Below are 19,652 nucleotides of genomic sequence, written 5' to 3'. Positions count from 1 at the left end.
TTAACCCCTTCATCACCCCCTAGTGTTTAACCCCTTCCCTGTCAGTGTCATATGCACAGTAATCAGTGCATTTTTATAGCACTGATCGCTGTATAAACGACAATCGTGTCAAAAGTGTCCGAAAACGCAGATTGCCACCATTATTAATAAAAAATAAAAAAAATAAAAAATGAATAATAAAAATGCCATAAAACGAGCCCCTATTTTATAGACACTATAACTTTTGTGCTAACCAATCAATATACGCTTATTGCAATTTATTTTATTTTTATCTAAAAATATGTAGAAGAATACATAAAGTGAGAATTATTTTTTTTTAATATATTTTTGGGGGATATTCATATGAAAAAATGTTGCATTTTTTTTTCTAAATTGTCGCTCTTTTTTTTTTGTTTATAGCACAACGTTGCACGACCACGCAATTGTCAGTTAAAGCGACGCAGTCCCGAATCGCAAAAAGTGCTCTGGTCAGGAAGGGGGTAAAACCTTCCGGAGCTGAAGTGGTTAACTGACAATTGCATGGTCGTGGGACATTGTACCCAAACAAAATTGATGTCCCTTTTTCCCCACAAATAGAGCTTTCTTTTGGTGGTATTTGATCACCTCTGCGTTTTTTTTATTTTTTGCGCTATAAGCAAAAGAAGAACGACAATTTTGAAAAAACAAAAACAAAATATTTTTTGATATAATAAATATCCCAATTTTTAAAAAACTAATTTCTTCATCCGTTTTTTCAATATATATTATTATAAAAAAAAAAAGCGCAATTTGCAAGCGTATATTGATTGATTTTTGGAAAAATAATAGCGTCTACAAAATAGGGGATAGATTTATGGCATTTTTTTTTTCTTTTACTAGTAATGGCGGTGATCAGCAATTTTTATTTTTATCGGGATTGTGGTGGATAGATTGGACACATTTCACACTTTTTTGGGACCATTGACATTTATTCAGCGATCAGAGCTAAAAAATAGCCACTGATTACTGTATAACACTGTCAGGGAAGGGGTTAACACTAGGGGGGCGATCAAGGGGTTAAGTGTGTTCCCTAGGTGTGTTTCTAACTCTAGGGGGATGTGACTGAGTAGAGGAGGAGAGAGATTGTTGTTCCTACTTAGTAGGAACAGACGATCTGTTTCTCCACCCCTTTCAGATCAGGGATTTGTGTGTTTACACACACAAATCCTCATTCTAACTCTCTTGCCCGTGACATCGGTTCCCCCGCTGTGTCGCGGGTGCACACGCCTGCTATGTCTCTTAAAGTAGCCACCTTATATATACAGCGATTCGCATCCTGCCGCCGTATATGTACAGGAGCCGGTTGGGAAGTGGTTAAAGTAGGATATACAGCATAGTGCTTGTGTGGTGTCATTTGTCCCTCTCTGTGCTGTAAAATACCTGGTTGATCCTTCCTGTTCCTCTTAGTGTGTTGACCACAGTAATCATGAAAACTAAAAATAAGGATCCCTCAAGGTGCAAATTCCCGTTAATTCCAGCTATGAATCCTTCTATAAATATATAAACCACTATACACTTGAAACTGCAATAAGGTGAAATCATGGCTGCTGATTCATGATACTGTGGTCAGTAGTGATGGGCTCCGGCATGTTCAAATCAAACCCGCCAGGAAGCCACCACTGCGCACTGCTCATCATAGGAAATGCCTCACTGCCTATGATTGGCGGTGTGCAGTGATGGCTTCCTGGCGGCTTCAATCTGAACATGCCCAAGCCCATCACTAGTGTTCAGTTTATGTGCCTCTGTCATTTCATTCCGCTCCTCTCCCCCTCCCTCCCTGCCTGTCAGCTCGGGAGTCTGTGTGTGAGCCATCTTCTCCCCTCCCCTTCCACTGCTGTGGTTGTCAAATTGCTTATCACAAATCCTGGAATCCCCTCTGTTACAGAAAGAAATGCTGTACAATATCTGTGTTTCCAAAATTGTGCAGCAAAATATGTTGATTGACAGCGTCACCACTCTCCTCCCGGGTGACATCAATGGGGAATCTCAGCCCCTCTCACTGTAGTTGGGGGATAGGGAAAGAAGAGTGCCAGGAGGTCATGTGACTGGCTGCACAGCGCTGCTGTAAATGAATGTATAAATTTTTTAAAAAGGCAGGTACTGCACAGTATATCTTGTAACAGAGGAAATTCCAGGATTTGTGAGTAGGGACTTTACAACCACTTTAATCTCTTCAGCCCCGATAGGTTTACCTCCCCCCCCCCCTTCATGACCAGGCCATTTTTTGTGATACGGCACTGCATGACTTTAACTGACAATTGTGCGGTCATGTGACACTGTACCCAAATAAAATTGATGTCCTTTTTTTCCCCACAAATAGAGCTTTCTTTTGGTGGTATTTGATCACCTCTGCGGTTTTTCATTTTTGCGCTGTAAACAAAAAAAGATTGGCAAATTTGAAAAAAAAAGCAATATATTTTACTTTCTTCTTTACTCCTCCTGTACATCGCTTCCTCTCTTCTGGATATCGCTTCATACTCCTTCTGTACGTTGCTTCCTCTCTTCTGAGTATCGCTTCATACTCCTTCTGTACGTTGCTTCCTCTCTTCTGAGTATCGCTCCATACTCCTCCTGTACATCGATTCCTCTCTTCTGAGTATCGCTCCATACTCCTCCTGTACATCGATTCCTCTCTTCTGAGTATCGCTCCATACTCCTCCTGTACATCGATTCCTCTCTTCTGAGTATCGCTCCATACTCCTCCTGTACATCGCTTCCTCTCTTCTGAGTATCGCTCCATACTCCTCCTGTACATCGATTCCTCTCTTCTGAGTATCGCTCCATACTTCTCCTGTACATCGATTCCTCTCTTCTGAGTATCGCTCCATACTCCTCCTGTACATCGATTCCTCTCTTCTGAGTATCGCTCCATACTCCTCCTGTACATCGCTTCCTCTCTTCTGAGTATCGCTCCATACTCCTCCTGTACATCGCTTCCTCTCTTCTGGGTATCGCTTCATACTCCTCCTGTACATCGCTTCCTCTCTTCTGAGTATCGCTCCATACTCCTCCTGTACATCGCTTCCTCTCTTCTGGGTATCGCTTCATACTTCTCCTGTACATCGCTTCCTCTCTTCTGGGTATCGCTCCATACTCCTCCTGTACATCGCTTCCTCTCTTCTGAGTATCGCTCCATACTCCTCCTGTACATCGCTTCCTCTCTTCTGGGTATCGCTTCATACTCCTCCTGTACATCGCTTCCTCTCTTCTGAGTATCGCTCCATACTCCTCCTGTACATCGCTTCCTCTCTTCTGGGTATCGCTTCATACTCCTTCTGTACGTTGCTTCCTCTCTTCTGAGTATCGCTCCATACTCCTCCTGTACATCGATTCCTCTCTTCTGAGTATCGCTCCATGCTCCTCCTGTACATCGCTTCCTCTCTTCTGAGTATCGCTCCATACTCCTCCTGTACATCGATTCCTCTCTTCTGAGTATCGCTCCATGCTCCTCCTGTACATTGCTTCCTCTCTTCTGAGTATCGCTCCATACTCCTCCTGTACATCGCTTCCTCTCTTCTGAGTATTGCTCCATACTCCTCCTGCACATTGCTTTCTCTCTTCTGAGTATCGCTCCATACTCCTCCTGCACATTGCTTCCTCTCTTCTGGGTATCGCTCCATACTCTTCCTGTACATCGCTTCCTCTCTTCTGGGTATCGCTCCATACTCTTCCTGTACATCGCTTCTTCTCTTCTGAGTATCGCTCCATACTCCTCCTGCACATCGCTTCCTCTCTTCTGGGTATCGCTCCATACTCTTCCTGTACATCGCTTCCTCTCTTCTGGATATCGCTCCATACTCTTCCTGTACATCGCTTCCTCTTTCGTTCTCCATACTAGCTAGCACTGTAGGCCTGACACTGACTCAGCCAGGCCTAAAGCAAATGCCCTTCACAGGCAGGGACCGCGGGCCCCTATGTTGTAGCATAAAGAGAATCGTTCTGGTACTAGCTGTCCCACAAGTGGCTACTGATCCCAGTCAGCCCTCTTCATGCCCTGCCAGCCCTCCTGGCTGCAGCTGCCTGACTCCACTGCCCACAACACCACAGTCCTCTCCTCTGGTTCTGCACCCATCTCCAACTGCACTCTCCCAGTCCTTTTCAGGTGTGCCTCAACAGTCCTCCAGACTGTGCATGCCACTTGCCAGCCCTCTTTGCTGCAACCAATGTTTCCTCTCCCTGGAGACTTGTCCGGCAGTACTCTCTCCCGCTGTGCTCTCTTGCTCCTCCTGTCCAGGACACCTCCACTTTTTCTTAGAGAGCCCTATCCACACCCGAGCCCAGGCCCAAGGTCAACCCCCCCCGACTGGGGAGCTCCCCCCAAGGCCCTGACGGCTTCAGTACTCCATCTCCAAATTTTCCACCCAACAACTTCTCCCATACTGGACTGACTCTGGCCTGCCCCCTGCCAATTCCAGGTTGGGGATTGCTCAGGGTTCCTTTAGAATACCACAGGCAGCTCCAACTCCCCTCTCCTCCTCTTTCCAGAACCTTCTAGAGCGCTCTGGAAAGAGGGAGGTCTTGGTGATGCTGCCTGTGAGTCACCCAGCTTTTACCCTGAGCCACTCCCAGCCCAAATCAAACAAAAACAAACAGGCCCAGCTGTCAGCCAGGCCGGCCCAAATTTACCTACACTAATGAGTCTCACTCTAGCACCTACACTAATAGAGGGTGCTACGATTTGTGTAAAATATTGGACATTGGCTTAAAGGGGTGTGGTTTAATACAGTCTGAGATTACTTGCATAGCACAGAATTTGGTAATGTTAAATAGAGAATGTACAGTGCAGAGTGGACGGTGATAGGTATTAAATGCAGGAGAGGGGTGTAGAGTGTATATAGGTGGGTAAGATGTGCAGGAGTGGCGTACGGAGTGTATGGTGGGTAGTATGTGCAGAGTGTATGGAGGTGGGTATAATGGGCAGGTGAGGAATGTGGAGTGTACAGTGATGGGTAGTATGTGCTGGGGAGGAGTGTATGGAGGTGGGTAGTATGTGCAGGATGGTGACAGTGTCAGTAGTTCTTTTTTTCTTTTTACAATTACATTTTTTTTTCATTATTTTTTTTCAAAATGCTTTTTTGGGGACCAGTGGCTGGTGTCAGTAGAGCAATGAACAGAATTTCATGAACAGAATGGCTGGTGTCAGAATTTTTTTTTATTTTTATTATTTTTTTACAATTTATTTTTGTACTATTTTTTTCACAATGGTTGGGGTTTTATTTTTTAAATACATTTTTTTTACAGTGTTTTTGGGGAAGGGGATGGGGGTATCGGTCAGTGGTTGGTGTCAGTGGGGCAGAGGAAGGTGACAGATCCCTGACATGTCCCCATTGAGACAGAGAAAGGGAAAGAGGACACTGATTCCCCAGTCTTTTCTCACCACTGAAGATGAATGGGGAGGAGACAGCGGCTCCTTTCCATTCATAAACTGAAGCAAAGTAACACACCGTTTACTCTGCTCAGTTATCAAAAGATATAGAGAGCATTTGGTAACGAACACTCTATGTCCCATTCAGAAAAGGAACGCCGGGGAGGAGGGAAGCCGGATGCAGGGGATGAGGGATGGAGAAAGAGGACACGGAGACACAGCGGGTGGATGAGGAGTACACGGAGGGCACCAGAGATGAATGGGAGGGGGAGTTGTTGGAGGAGAACATGGACGCTGGAGGAGGAGGAGGAAGACATGGGGGACAGTCGGGGATGATCGGTGCAGCAGAGGACAGCTGTGAGCACCGATCTCCCTGCATGGCTTTTCATTAGCTGCTAATCCTTCTCTTCCTCCCTTTCAGCTGTCCGCTGAAAAGCCATGCAGGGGGAACGGTGCTCACAGCTCTCCCCGCCACACCGATCATCCTAGACTGTCACTGGACATCCATGTGTATGTATGCGGGACTGATGGGGGGCAGTGAGCGTGCTCTGCTTTTGCCCAGAATGCGTGCTCTGGTCAAGGGGTATGTAGAGGTGGATGGGGAGTCTGCTACCCACCGAGCGCCACTGAATCTGGAGTTTTTCAAGCCTCCAAATAGAGAAGGGGCAGATATTTGAAAGGTAATGATACATGCAGGAGGCATGTATTTTCTTATAGATCAGCACTATGCCATTACTTTATAATTGATGAGAGTGGGTTTACATCCACTTTAAGCAAATGTTTATAATGCATAAATTTACATAATTTATAATAAAGTTGTTTTCTGAACGCAAACATCACCTGGGAAGTAGAAAGAATTTTCTTGTCTCCCAGATCACTTTTTCCTGAGTTTAGATGTTCCAGCTTTAAAGAGTATCGAATTGGATCCTGGATGCACAGAATTCTATTTCCCCTAAACGCAGTTAAACTGACCACAAGTGCAAGGAACAGTTATGGTTGTAAACTGTATTGAATATGTTCTATTGCTTGTAGTACCATAATTCAGTTTTACTGCCAATTGTTTTTTTTTCTTTTTCCTCTTAGTAACACGCTGATGCACCATGAGATTAGGATAAAGAATTATTATTTGGTAAGACTTGTGTATGAAATATGTTTTTGTAAAGTATAAATACACAGTAGAATTAAATAAATGGGTTTAAACTGTTTGCATGCCTTTATTATTATGATTATTATTATACAGGATTTATATAGCGCCAACAGTTTACACAGCGCTTTATATAAAAGGAGACTAATATTAAAGGAGACGATACAGTTAGAATACAATAAAATACAAGAGGATTAAGAGGGCCCTGCTCAGAAGAGCTTACAATCTAATAGGGTGGGGCAGGTGGTACAAAAGGTTGTAACTGTGTGGAATGAGCTGATGGAGGTGGTAGAAGATTAGTTGGAGACGTGATAGGCTTTCCTGAGGAGATGAGTTTTCAGGGATCGCCTGAAGGTAGCAAGAGTAGGGGATAGCCGGACTAGTTGAGGTAGCGAGTTCCAGAGGATTGGAGAGGCTCTGGAGAAATCCTGGAGATGAGCATGGAAGGAGGAGATGAGAGAGCTTGAGATTAGGAGGTCTTGAGGGGAGGGGACAATTTGGGTGATATTTGGAGACAAGATTGGTGATGTAGCTCGGGGCAGAGTTGTGAATGGCTTTGTATGTTATGGTTAGTATTTTGAATTTAATTCGCTGGGTGATTTGGAGCCAGTGTAGGGATTGGAGGAGAGGGTTGGCAGACACTGAGCGGTTGGTAAGGTGGATAAGTCTGGCAGCAGCATTCCTGATAGACTGAAGAGGAGATACAAGCCAATGAGAAGGGAGTTGCACTAGTCAAGGCGAGATATAACAAGGGAGTGAATGAGGAGCTTGGTGGTTTCACTTGTTAAAAAGGGGCGAATTTTAGAGATGTTATGGAGGTGAATTCTACAAACTTTTGACAACGATTGGACTTGGGGCTGAAATGACAAGTCAGTCTAGGGTTACACCTAGTACCTTGGGGTGAGGGGAGGGACTGATGATTGCTTTGTTGATTTTGATGGAAAAGTCATGGAGGAGGGCGCGGGGGGGGGGGATATTAATAGCTCAGTTTTAGAGAGAGATTTTGTTTAAGGAAGTGGGGCAACGTCCATGCTGATATGTCAGTAAGTCAGTAATGCGAGAGGAGACTGAAGGAGTGAGGTGAGGAGTAGACAGATAGATTTGGGTGCCATCGGCATATAAGTGGTAGTGGAAGCTGTGGGCAGTTATCAAGTGACCAAGGGAGGAGGTGTAGATAAAGAGAAGGGGTCCAAGAATAGAGCCTTGGGGGACCCCCACAGAAAGGGGCAATGGAGAGGAGGAGACAGAGTTGTAGGTGACACTGAAGGAGCGCTGTGATAGATAGGCAGAGAATCAGGAAAGAGCAGAATCTCAGAGGCCAAGGGAATGTAGTTTGAGAAGGAGCGGTGGTCAACAGTATCAAAGGCCACAGAGAGGTAAAGTAGTATGGAGTACTGGCTGTTGGTTTTAGCAGTTAGTAGATCATTAGTGAGTTTTAGTAAGGCAGTTTCCATGGAGTGCTGCGAGCGAAAGACAGACTATAATGGGTCAAGAAGATTATTTTCTAAATATTTGTAATTCTGTTTATACTCGCTTGTGATTCTAACACCCCTACTACACTGCGTAGCCAGGAAGGCGTACTGTTTCCTGTTCCTGCTTTGCAGCTTCTTGGTGTCGCCTGCCTGAGAATAGGGCAGTGAGCTCTTTTTGTGCTTTCCTCATTTTGTAAGCTATATGAATAGCTCTCTCTTCCAACCTTCACTGCCTAAAAATGATAGATCATCAGTTTCAAGCGGAGTGCCACTCATTTTGTACGTTTATTAAGTCAGCAGCTACAAAAAGTGTAGTTGCTGACTTTTAATAAACAAACACTCACCTGTCTCATGGTCCAGCTTTGCGGCAACCCTAGCCTTGCTCCTCTCCTTCTCCTCTCCATAGTGCCATCATTGTAAGTGTGGGCATCCGGCTGTGACAGATTGAGGCTTCACAGCCGTGTGCACGAGTCACGCTGCACTCTTTTAGTGGGCAGGCATTGTTTTGGGACCTGAAGATTAGAGAGAGAGGGTGAGAGGAGGAGTCGTCTAGGTGGGGAGGCGACAGAAGCCAGAAGTGGGACAGAAAGTACCTGTCAAAACTGGGTACCCCCCCTCAAAATGTGGCATGTAAGGGGGCGAGGAGTGCTTTGCTGAAAGCGGAAGTTCCACTTATGTGTGGAACGCTGCTTTAAAGTATATTTGTACTAGAAGTGCAGGGCTGATATTGCTGACCTCTCCTTCTGAACATAACTGGCTAGCTGTCATTTATATTTAAAGCAGTATTAAACCCAAAACCAAAAATGTATTATATTGCAGCATGCCAGTCATTAAATGTGGTGGCTGCATTAGTTTTCTTTTGGCTTCTTTCCTGTTTTCACCTGGTGATCTGGCCAGTAACATACCTCCTTAGTGAGACACAACTCTGGAGGAATGAGAACAGAGGCACAGCAGACAGCATCATTGTCAGTCTGGGTATGGGGGGGGGGGGGGGGGGTAGTGTTAAGCCCCATACACACTATCAGATTATCTGCTGATTTTTTTTCTTTAAGATTTACCAAAACCATGTAGTACAAGGGCCTGCCTTGCATACACATTGAAACTCCTAAGGTTTGACCTCCATATTATGTGGTTTTGGTAAATCTGAAGGAAAAACTCAGCAGGAAAACTGATAGTGTGTATGGGGCCTTAAATGTACTAGCAGATTTTTTTACACTAACAATTTGAAGCTAAACTTCGGCTCACACTTTTTAAACAGTTATTACAAACCATTTTTTTCCTTTTCGGATAAAGCTTTTATGTGAATAAATAAAAGCTGATAATTTTAATCACCCCTGTCAGTGTTAACTGTTTTTTCTCATCCATGTAAACAGATACATTCGGCTGGAGCTTGTGAAAAGCAAGAGACTTACTAGCTAGATCACCAGAGGAAAAGAGAAGAAAAGAAAGCTTAAAAAAAGAAACGAATACAGCCATCACTGGCAGAATTGGTAAGCTGCAATATAATAAATGTTTGCTGTTGGGTTTAATACTGCTATGGCCATACTTCTCTTCTGGGTCACAGCAGTACACTTACTGTCCACTGACATCACAAAGCCACCTCAGACTATTTAAAGATCCTCACCATATTGTCAGGATCCACCCAGCTGCTTGACTGACAGCTGACCCCGCCTCTTAGCACAGCCCAGTGTTCCAGTACTGGAGGGGCAGAGCAGAGAGCAGTGACTGACAGCAAGTGGTAATGTTGGCAGCAGATTTTGATTTAGTTTAAGTCTTAGCCCTTGTACACACGGTCGGACATTACAACGGAAAAGGTCCGATCGGACCATGTTGTCGGATAATCCAACCATGTGTGGGCTACATCAGACTTTTTCCTTCGGACTGTCCGACCAACAAAGTTTGAGAGCTGAATATAAAATCCAATTTGTAGAGAATTCCGATCGGACAAAGTGCCACGCATGTTCAGATCAAATTACGAGACCAAAGCTATTGGCTACTAGCCGCAACGTAGTCCCGTCGCAACGACTGAACGTCATCACGTTCAGAACAATCTGATTTTCCGACAACTTTGTCCGACCGTGTGTATGCAACACCACTTTTGGACAAAATCCGTCGGAAAAAATCCGATGGATTTTGTTGTCGGAATGTCCGACTGTGTGTACAAGGACATAGTCTTTTGACTAAAAGGCCATTTTAGTTTTAGTCCCATTTTAGTAATCTGCAATTGTTTTAGTTTTAGTCTTATTTAGTCACCTTAATCTGCAGTACATTTTAGTTGACAAAAATCATTTAATTTGCACGTTTTTGTAGAGTTTTCTGAAAGCGCACCAAAGATGCAGCATGCAGGACTTTTGGCGCACTTTCAGAAAATGTGGCAAAAATCTACAACCTCATAGTAGTCTAAAACACTCCAAGTACGCCACCACTGTGGCCAAATCACAGCATACCAATGTGAACCCAAAGGGTTGTTCACACTTGCAGTAGGCACTGTCACTCCACTGAAAAGTGATCCATCCTAAGGACACTTTTCAGAGGCATTTGACAGGCAGTGAGGAGGTGATATCACATTTCCTCACTGCCTGTTTTAACCTCCTAAATGCCAAACCCTCAAGGTAATGGCATGGTGAGCCCACTTAAATGAACATAGAATCAAGTGCTATTATAGCTTGAAGAAAGAAAGCTAAGAATAGGTTCTGCTGGGGCACAACATAAGAAAGAGGAGGAGGGGGAAAAATGGCAGGAAGGGATTGACGGAGAAGTGGAAGATTACAATCACAGTGCTGAACTACTCATTCAGTGGCTTCATATTTTGTTTGCTTGATTTGAACATTCCCACCCACACATTCTCTTTACATATACAGCACATGGACGGGCTGCACAGAGGGAGGGGTGGGCACAGTGAGGTAGAGCAGATCCAGCCTCTACCATTCGTGTGGGGGTGGGGGGGGGGATTGGTAATGTGCTGTCCAGACGCTCGTAGCCCAGGCTTAGTGAGAATGCAAAGCAGACACTCATGTGAGAGATGCAGCCGACATCCCTATTACATTACTAACTGCTAAGCATGGAGCACCATGGAAGCAGAAAAGTTCACAAGGGTAAACCTCCCTCCTTCCCGTTGTTTGTTTGAAAACAGAAATTGTTTTCATCATAGTTTTCTTCAGTGAACGAAAACATGGTGTACCTTTCGTCATTGTAAAATGGCCACTGACCAAAATTGTGACAAATGTTTTCATTGACGATATTAGTCGATGTAAAACCAATGTCATCCTTTCTAAACTACTGCCATAGGGGTTATCTAGAAGTATATACATGCCTCCTGCATGTATCTTTACCTGTCAAATGTCTCCCCTCTGTCTGTTATGAGACCCGAAAAACTGCAGATTCTGTGGGTGGGCCTGGTGTCTGGAGCTCGGTGGGTGGAGTTGTGATGTCAGTAGACTCCCTGCCAACCTCTACACTCCCCTTGTCAATATGCATTTTCTCCTGTGTATTTTTTACACTGAACTTCTGCTATGATCTCTAACATCCAATGAAAAGACAGGAAAGTAACCACAAAATTTTTACAGTGCAGATTTCAAGCAATGTGTTCCATCATGTGTGTGTGTAAAAGTGCATTGAAGGATATGTTATGTATTGTACATGCTGCAATAAAGTTCATTGTAAGATGATACATTTGGCGTAATGCAGCTTCCACTGTTGTGGACTTGGAACTCTGGGATAGGGTAGACTCCAAACAACATAGCACCCCCGTTCATTGGTCAAGGCGAAAGTCCACCTTGAGCGATGCCATCTGCTGCTTATATTATGTATGTACCTTCTATTCAGTCCGTACCAGTGTCACCTGTAAACTCACAATGAGGTGTAAAATAAAAGGCAAAGCACACAGTTCAGAAGCGATCAGGTACAGGTAATATTTTTCAGCAGTGTTACCTTAGTGAAGAATTTAATGATCAAGTTGACTTATAGTAAATCTGCCTCATGACATTTTTCTAAACTCCTTGCTGTGCAGCAGAATTTGCTTGTGTTATGACTCTCACTCCATTCTCCTAGTATCCTTTGCACCACTTGTATAACAACATTTTTAGCAGCTGTTGAAGACCATAGATTGAAATTTGCTTGGTTCAGTAGAGACCGACCAAATATTGATCAGTGTGTGGCCGTCATTTGATCAACTTTTTATGAAAGGCGAATGTTGACATTTTTTTTTTCCTCGATCAGCATTTGTAGCCACTGATCAGTGTATTCTGACAGCGGTGTCTCAGTGGCTTCATGAAAAAACAAACCATCCATGGCAAGCTAAAAGGAAAAGTACAGCCAAAGCTTGTTTGGCTGTACTTCTCCTTTGAATCACAGGAGTGCAATCTGTTCTGCACTCTTGCAACCTGTTTTCACCAGACACGGGGCTGAATTCACAGAGCCAGTCCAAGCAGGGGAAGGATTGCAACCATATGGTTGGGATCCACCCACATGCCTGGACCGACACCCAGCTCAGCCTCTCAGTGAGCCACTGAGAGCCTCAGCCAGCTGCTCCCGCTCCGTCCACAGCCCAGCACTCCATTGAGCCCCAGGGGGCAGAGCAGAGAGCTGCTGACTGACAGTCACCGGCTCTCTGCTCAGGGAGCCCTGAGAACTGATTGATCGGCAGTGTTTGGTTGCTCGGTTCTCAGCCTTAGAGCTGGCGAGGGACAGAGGGAGCATCAAACAGATTCTGCATCCACCTACGTAAGTACGATTAAAAAAAAAAAAATTTCCATACTTCTCTAAGTGCACACTAAAACAACAGCGCCCAAAGCAGTGTTCATTTCCTAGACGAAATTAACACTGTTTTAGTCTACTAAAATACAACTAAAACAATTCAGATGACTAAAATGGCATTTTAGTCAAAAGGCTTTAACTACAACTAAATCATATTTGACTTAAAAATTACCACTGGTCCAAAGTCCCTAATTGCTTTATAACACTTGGAGGCTAACTGCTTAAACAGGCCATAGATGAGTCAGAAACCAAAGGAAAATTCTTGTTGATCATCAGATCAGCAGTGTGCCAGCTGCGACACACAATTTTTGTGGTGCAATCAAAAGTGCCTGATCCAACATGCTGGATTTTTTGAAAGAAAAATTAAACAAATAATGGCGCAGTCATATGCTCCATTTTCATTTTTTAGTGACAGAATGTTCGGTTTTCGACTCGTCTATGACTGTCCTTCCATACATCTGCATTCTCAGTGAATGGGGTTTCTGTACCAGCCTCTGCTGCTGTAACTACTGGGCAGTTTGTCTTTAGGCCAAATAGGTTAATTAAGTTCCCTTCACTGATATTTCCATAGTAGAGCATGAGGAATCTGAAGGGGTAGACTTGGCTAATGAGGGAAAGCGAATATCCAAGAAAAGCAGCTGGTAGAAGTTCTTTCCAGTGTGATGTGAAAGACAAACTGAAGCACTGAATATTGTGAAAATAACATTCCACAGTCAGGATCTGCTTTACTGGAACATTTCTACTATGTGTAATGATCATTTCAGTGTTAGATATTGTGCAGCACTGATCCTAAAGTCATCTGTTACTTTGCCCATTAAAGACATAGTAGGATTGATTTACTAAAACCGGAGAGTGCATAATCTGGTGCAGCTCTGCATAGAAACCAGCTTTCAGTTTTTATTTTTTCGGTCAAAGAACTGAACAACCTGAAGTTGGAAGCTGATTGTCTACCATGCACAGCTGCACCAGATTTTGCACTCTCCACTTTTAGTAAATCAACCCCATTCACCGGTTTTCTCATCCACTGATACTCACCTTTACTCACTCTCCTGCCATACAGTTTATCTGTTAGAGTCCTGAGTCTAATCCCTGTGTAAGCTCAGTGATGTTCGGTGTCAGAGCTCACATAAGGTAAAAGACTTTCTGCCCTCAACCTGCGTGACAAAGTTTAGGTCTAGTGATTGGTCTCTCACATGTCACATTGCATCTTAGGAGAAAAGCATGAAGATCAGGTTCTCCTCTATATCTGGAAGTATCAAGTATTTTGACACATGAATGGAGCATCAGGGGAATGAGAAGAGTATAAAATGACGGGCTTTCAAGAGAACCTGTCACTTTGCTCTAAACAGGTGCCTTGAATTTAAACTAGTAATTACAAGTAAACAACTGTTTATTTGGGACATGATAAACATCATCCTACCAGTAAATAAAAAAAAACACAAACTGTTGTATAGACCAGTATATATCGACCATTTTCCAGTCAGGGCATCCTTGAAAAGTATTTTCAGTCTTTACGCACACCAGTCTAAGGCTAGGTTCACCTTACTGCGCATCAGGGAATGCACGCAAAATCGCTCATGTTCCTGATATGCCATCAAACATGCTGTTCTAAGCAAACATGTGTCATTAATTCCTAAACACATTGCTTTTTCGGTGTGGTGCAATTTAAAAAAAAACTAAACAAAGGAACTTCTTTCTCTGTGGGTAAGGGGTGGCCATTGAAAATAATGGACTGCGCTACACGCAGCGCACAGCCACACAGATGGGAAGAGCTTGATCTCCGACAGGGAGAGAGAGAAGCAGCAAAAAAGAACCAGTACTTGGTGTTGTAGTGCTCATGGGGAAAAAAATGAGCATGCTGACAGGTGAGAATAGAGTAACAGAGATGAGTTTATCAGTGTTGCTTCTTCTTTCACAGGCTGAGAGAGGGACAAGACTGAGAGAGGGACAAGATTAACTGTAGCAGAGAAAATTCAGGCCTTGTGACCTGCCAAACGGGTCTGTGCTGTGTGGCATAACTTTGCAAATTTCAGAATTTGATGGACAAAAATACAGATCCTTTGGCAGGTACATCAGCTCTCATGAATTTCTCCTAGGTTTTTAGCAGTTTGTCTACGGATCAGCTTTAAAGCATCAACATATCCCTCATTGTTCTACAATATTTCGTAACCTTGCAGTCACAACAATGCACGTCGCATACATTATGTAGACTGTAAAAAATAGACACAAGTCTTCAGAGTTTGCAGCTAAAATAAAAAGCACAAAAATCTGCATAAGGGATATATGTTATGGTCAGTAGGATGTGTCCTTTGTGCTGACTTCCTGACAGGGGTTAACAGAACTAAGGGCCCGCGGCCTCTCCTCAAAAGTGCTCGACTATGTCTGCTCTTTCCGTCTAGCTCCACCATTTTTCAAAGGGATCTATCAATCTTTTCTTATTCACACATGCTATAGCAGTACAGTTTCTATGAATGGTGGAACTGGGCGGAAAGGAGGGCATAATCAGGCACTCTTAATGAGAACCTGTGACAGCCCCTTCGTTTTATTAACTCCATCACAGCAGAAGATTATGGGGGTGGGGGAGCATAGACAAAGAATGGTTTCAACTAGTTGAAGAAGCATCATCATAAGGAACACATCCTACTGAGTGTAAAGCTGGCCCTACATGGTTCGAATCTTGGCCAGTTCATAAGAACCAAATACTTACCTGAGTTCTGGATTGATCCAGCACTGTGCCAGTCTGCAGCAGTTCTGGTTCTCTCTCTCCCTTCTCACAAGCTGAGAGCCAGTGGCTCCGGCTGCTGTCAAATGCTGAGGAGGCAACAGACTTGGGGCTAAGCCGTGCTTTTGTGTGCCAATAGATAGATGCACACAGCCAAGTCAGGAGGATGCATGCATGTGTGCCCTACAGGAAACCACTTCCTATGGGGGAGCATTGAGAAAAGCCAAGAGCGCCGGCCGGCGGACCCCAGAAGAGGAGGATCAGGCCACTCTGTGCAATACGATAATTCTCTCACAAGACTCTGGTCCGGCTGCACCTGGAGTATGCCGTCTAGTTCTGGGCACCAGTTCTCAGGAAGGATGTACTGGAGTACAGAGAAGGGCAACTAAGCTAATTAAAGTGGTTGTAAACCCTCCCCCACAACTTTGTCCCATGTAAATCAGCATAAAAAACCCTAATGAACACTGCTTGTAGATATCTCCTTACTTGCTTAGTATTGTTGTAATCCTTGTTGTTCTGTAGAATGAAGTCACTGAGCATGCCCAGATCTCCCCTGATTTAAGGCACACTCACTATGTCTTTTATCTGTCTGTTATCAGGACTTCCTACGCACAACACTGAACTCTGCTAATCACTCAGAGCTTCCTCCTACACACCATTTGACCTCACATAGTCTAAATATTGGCCATTACTGCAGTCTCTTCAGCTGAAGCTGATAAGTCTGACAAAGGGAAACATTAGACACTGGCACAAGTAAATACTATGAAATAAACAAGTAAGCTATGAACAGGGAAGCAGGGTTGCCATAGAAACGCTGGATGGAGAAGGAGGCTTGGTAAACAGTACAGGAAGTGCTCAATGTAATGGCGGAAATGCACTCCACTGTGGACTCAGAAAACAATACTTAAGATGGCGCTGCCTAACCCCTGGAAACAAGATTTTTTAAAGTTTCTTTAAACAGTAATTAATATGCGATTTGGACAGGATTACAGTGGCTATAGTCTGATAATGACTTATTATAATGGACTAAATGAAAAGAAGCATCAGAGTGGGAGAGTTTACTTCCTCTTTAAGGGACTGGGAGGTCTCAGCTGTGGGGAAAGATGACAAGCATTGAACTTATTCTCTCTGGAGAGGAGACGCTTGAGTGGGGATATGATGTTGATGTACAAATACCGTACTGGTGACCCTAGCATTGTGAACAAACTTTTCAGTGACAGGGAATTTAAAAAGACGCGCCAAACGCAAAAATTAAGAGAAAGCGGGTTAACCTTAAACTGCGTAAAGGGCTCTTTACTGTCAGAGTGGTAAGAATGTGGAATTCTCTTGCACAAGCAGTGCTATCAGAGGGGAGCATCGATAATAAAAAAAAAAAACAAAAAAAAAAAAACTATTAGATGGGTACCACAACATACAGGGCTATACAATGTATTAACACACACACACACACACACACACACACACACACACACACACACACACACACACACGTTGAACTGGATGAACTTGTGTCTTTTTTTTTTTTTTTACAACCTCACCTACTATGCAACTATGTAATACCATATATATAGAAATAATACAACAAAGTTAAACATTTGGCTGACAAACATATAAAATTGTCGTTGGTTTCATTGGTGTACAGTCTGCTTCTTTGTGATGGTTTTAGTGGCTTTTATATTGACATTGATCTCTAAAAGCTCAGTTGCCTTTATCGTACTTCTACATTACACAACCTATAGTTCCTGCATAGCTCTGATTTTTGTCATTGTTTAGATATTTTCTCTATGTGATTGAATAATTGATTTCTTTTCTGCAGGAGGATTAGATGCCTTTTTCTTCTCTAAAAGATGAGTGCAGAGTGTTCCTCATCATCAGCACGGCCAAAGTGCAGGGTACAGTCTGCCCTGAAGAAGATTTTTGGATTTGACTCTTTTCGTTCTGATCTGCAGGAGAATGCAACTCGTACTGTGGTTAGAGGTGACTGACTTTTTCATATGCTATTCTTATTTCCTTGTAGAGGGACTTAAAGTGGTTGTAAAGGTAAAAGTTTTTTTTTACGTTAATGCATTCTCGCATTAAGGTAAAACTATTTTTTTATAGTAGCCCTGCCAGCCCTCCATTAATACCTACCTGAACCCCATCTTGATATAGTGCTATGCACATTTGCAGCAGATCTTCACTCCCCTCCTCTTTTCCCGGCTCTCACAGGCTTGGCTGAAAGCAGCTGGAGTCATTGGCTCATATTGCTGTGAGTCAAACCTGTGAGCAGAGAGTGGCGGGTGGAGCCGAGCCAGGCTGTGTATCTTAATAGACACAAACAGCTGGGCTCGGAAGTGAGCATGTACAACTGCCCCTTAGGAAGCAGGTTCCACTGGGGGCACTCAGTGGGTGGGGACGAGCCAGGAGTGCCAGTGTGGGAACCCTGAAGAGAAGCATTGGGGCTGTTTTGTGCAAAACAATTGCACAGTAAATGTAAATCACTGCATTTTGAATGAGCCCTTCTGCCACAAATTTACAGCTGCAGAAAAACCTGACCCTCGGTGTTACGGAGGACAATGTTGTCCACAACTATCTCACCCCATCCATGTACAACACGTTAAGTTTGGCAGGGGGCTAAGTCTAGCCCATGTCGTCGTCCTCACTCCTGGCATCTCAACCTTCCTTCTCCTCATGCTCCTCCTGTGTTTGGTGCTGCCCCATAGGAATGGATTCAAAATAAGTCGGGCTATAAGACAGCAGGAAGTCTACCTCTTTCTCCTGTTGCTGTGCCTTACATGCCCAATCTTGTACAACACGTTGTACTTTCTCCAACGGGAACACCAGAGGGATTTCATTGCTGACTCCCACAATGTCACAGCTCACCATTCTGGTTATAAGTGGTGACAAAACGGTAGATAAGTCTTGAGTGATGAGCCACTGCTGTGGTCAAAAAACAAAACAAAAAAACCCAGAGCCTGCTTTTGTCCCATACTCCATTAAATACTCATTAGCAGCCTACTGATGCAAGCTCAACTGCTTGTAGCTTGGCCAAGGTCAAGATCCAGCATGAGGGCAGTTTTGCCTATCAATCGATTTTCGGCCCGTGTGTACCCATCCTTAAGATATAAGACTTCCATCATTATTGTTTGAGGCTGTAGATATTTGAGTGGATGCAGATAGAGATTTCTGTGTAGTGCGGGGAGAGGTAAAAAAAGGGTATGTGAGAAGGAGGAGTTCAGGCCTTTTGCTGTTGACTGATATTATTTCTGTGTTCTGCCCACAGAGCTTTGTGGTGAATATTTTTAGCTCTCCTCATTTATGTGGTACCCAACCATTTGCAGATAGTTTCATAGTAGTTTCATAGTTAGTAAGGTTGAATAAAGACACCAGTCCATCCAGTTCAACCTGAGTGTCTACAATTATCCTTATCCCTGTACATTGCACACTCACATTGGTCCCTACCCTCAAGGAGCCCACAATCTAATGTCCCATTCATATACTAGGGCCAATTTTGGACAGAAGCCAATTAACCTACCTGCATGTCTTTGGTTTGTGGGAGGAAACCGGAGTACCCAGAGGAAACCCACGCAAGCACAGGGAGAACATGCAAACTCTAGGCAGGTAGTGTCGTGGTTGGGATTTGAACCAGCGACCCTTCTTAATGCTAGGTGAGAGTGCTAACCACTACACCACTGTGCTGCCCAAGATGTTTATGACCCCGTGCTACTGTGTGCCTGGCATAAGGAGGAAGAGGATAATGCTAAAGGCTTTTTTACCCATTCCCTCACCTCCTCCATGAGTTCTTTATAGCACACCCACTGCTAGAAAGGAAAAAACAGATGTGTCCTCCCTTTCAAAAGTGTGACCTGATCACCACTTTCTTCACTGTCTTCAAATACAGAACCCTCTCTCTCCCCTTACTAGGAGCACGTGAAGAACCTCTGCCTCTCCCTTTAGACCTCCCAGATATGGTGAAGATGGGATTGTCTCATTTTATTATTGCCCATGGCATGATGGGATTGCGAATGTGATTTCTAAATTGTACATCACGGGACACAGAGCCATAGCAGCTCTTATATGGGTTATAGACTGCCTTCAGGTGATGGACACTGGTACACCCTAAGACAGGAAGTTCACTTCCTATATAAGCTCCCACACTACTGGGAGTACCTCCGTTTTTTTCCGCGAGTGTCTAAG

General features: G+C 43.9%; 1 protein-coding gene across 1 annotated transcript in view; it reads left to right on the top strand.

The window, feature by feature from the left end:
• Positions 1-19,652, top strand: part of RECQL5 (RecQ like helicase 5) — a 185,053-nt gene that overhangs the window by 4,394 nt on the left and 161,007 nt on the right. The window contains exons 2-4 of the mRNA XM_077459673.1: positions 6,467-6,512; positions 9,373-9,489; positions 17,293-17,453. Coding sequence (XP_077315799.1) covers positions 17,324-17,453 — 130 coding nt within the window. The 5' untranslated portion in view covers positions 6,467-6,512; positions 9,373-9,489; positions 17,293-17,323. The remainder of the gene's footprint in view (positions 1-6,466; positions 6,513-9,372; positions 9,490-17,292; positions 17,454-19,652) is intronic.

The sequence above is a fragment of the Lithobates pipiens genome, unplaced genomic scaffold (genome assembly GCF_037356315.1).
Source record: "Lithobates pipiens isolate NorthernLeopardFrog02 unplaced genomic scaffold, aLitPip1_a1.2 Scaffold_28, whole genome shotgun sequence".
NCBI classification, from domain to species: domain Eukaryota; kingdom Metazoa; phylum Chordata; class Amphibia; order Anura; family Ranidae; genus Lithobates; species Lithobates pipiens.
This window is presented reverse-complemented; position numbering and strand designations above follow the sequence as displayed.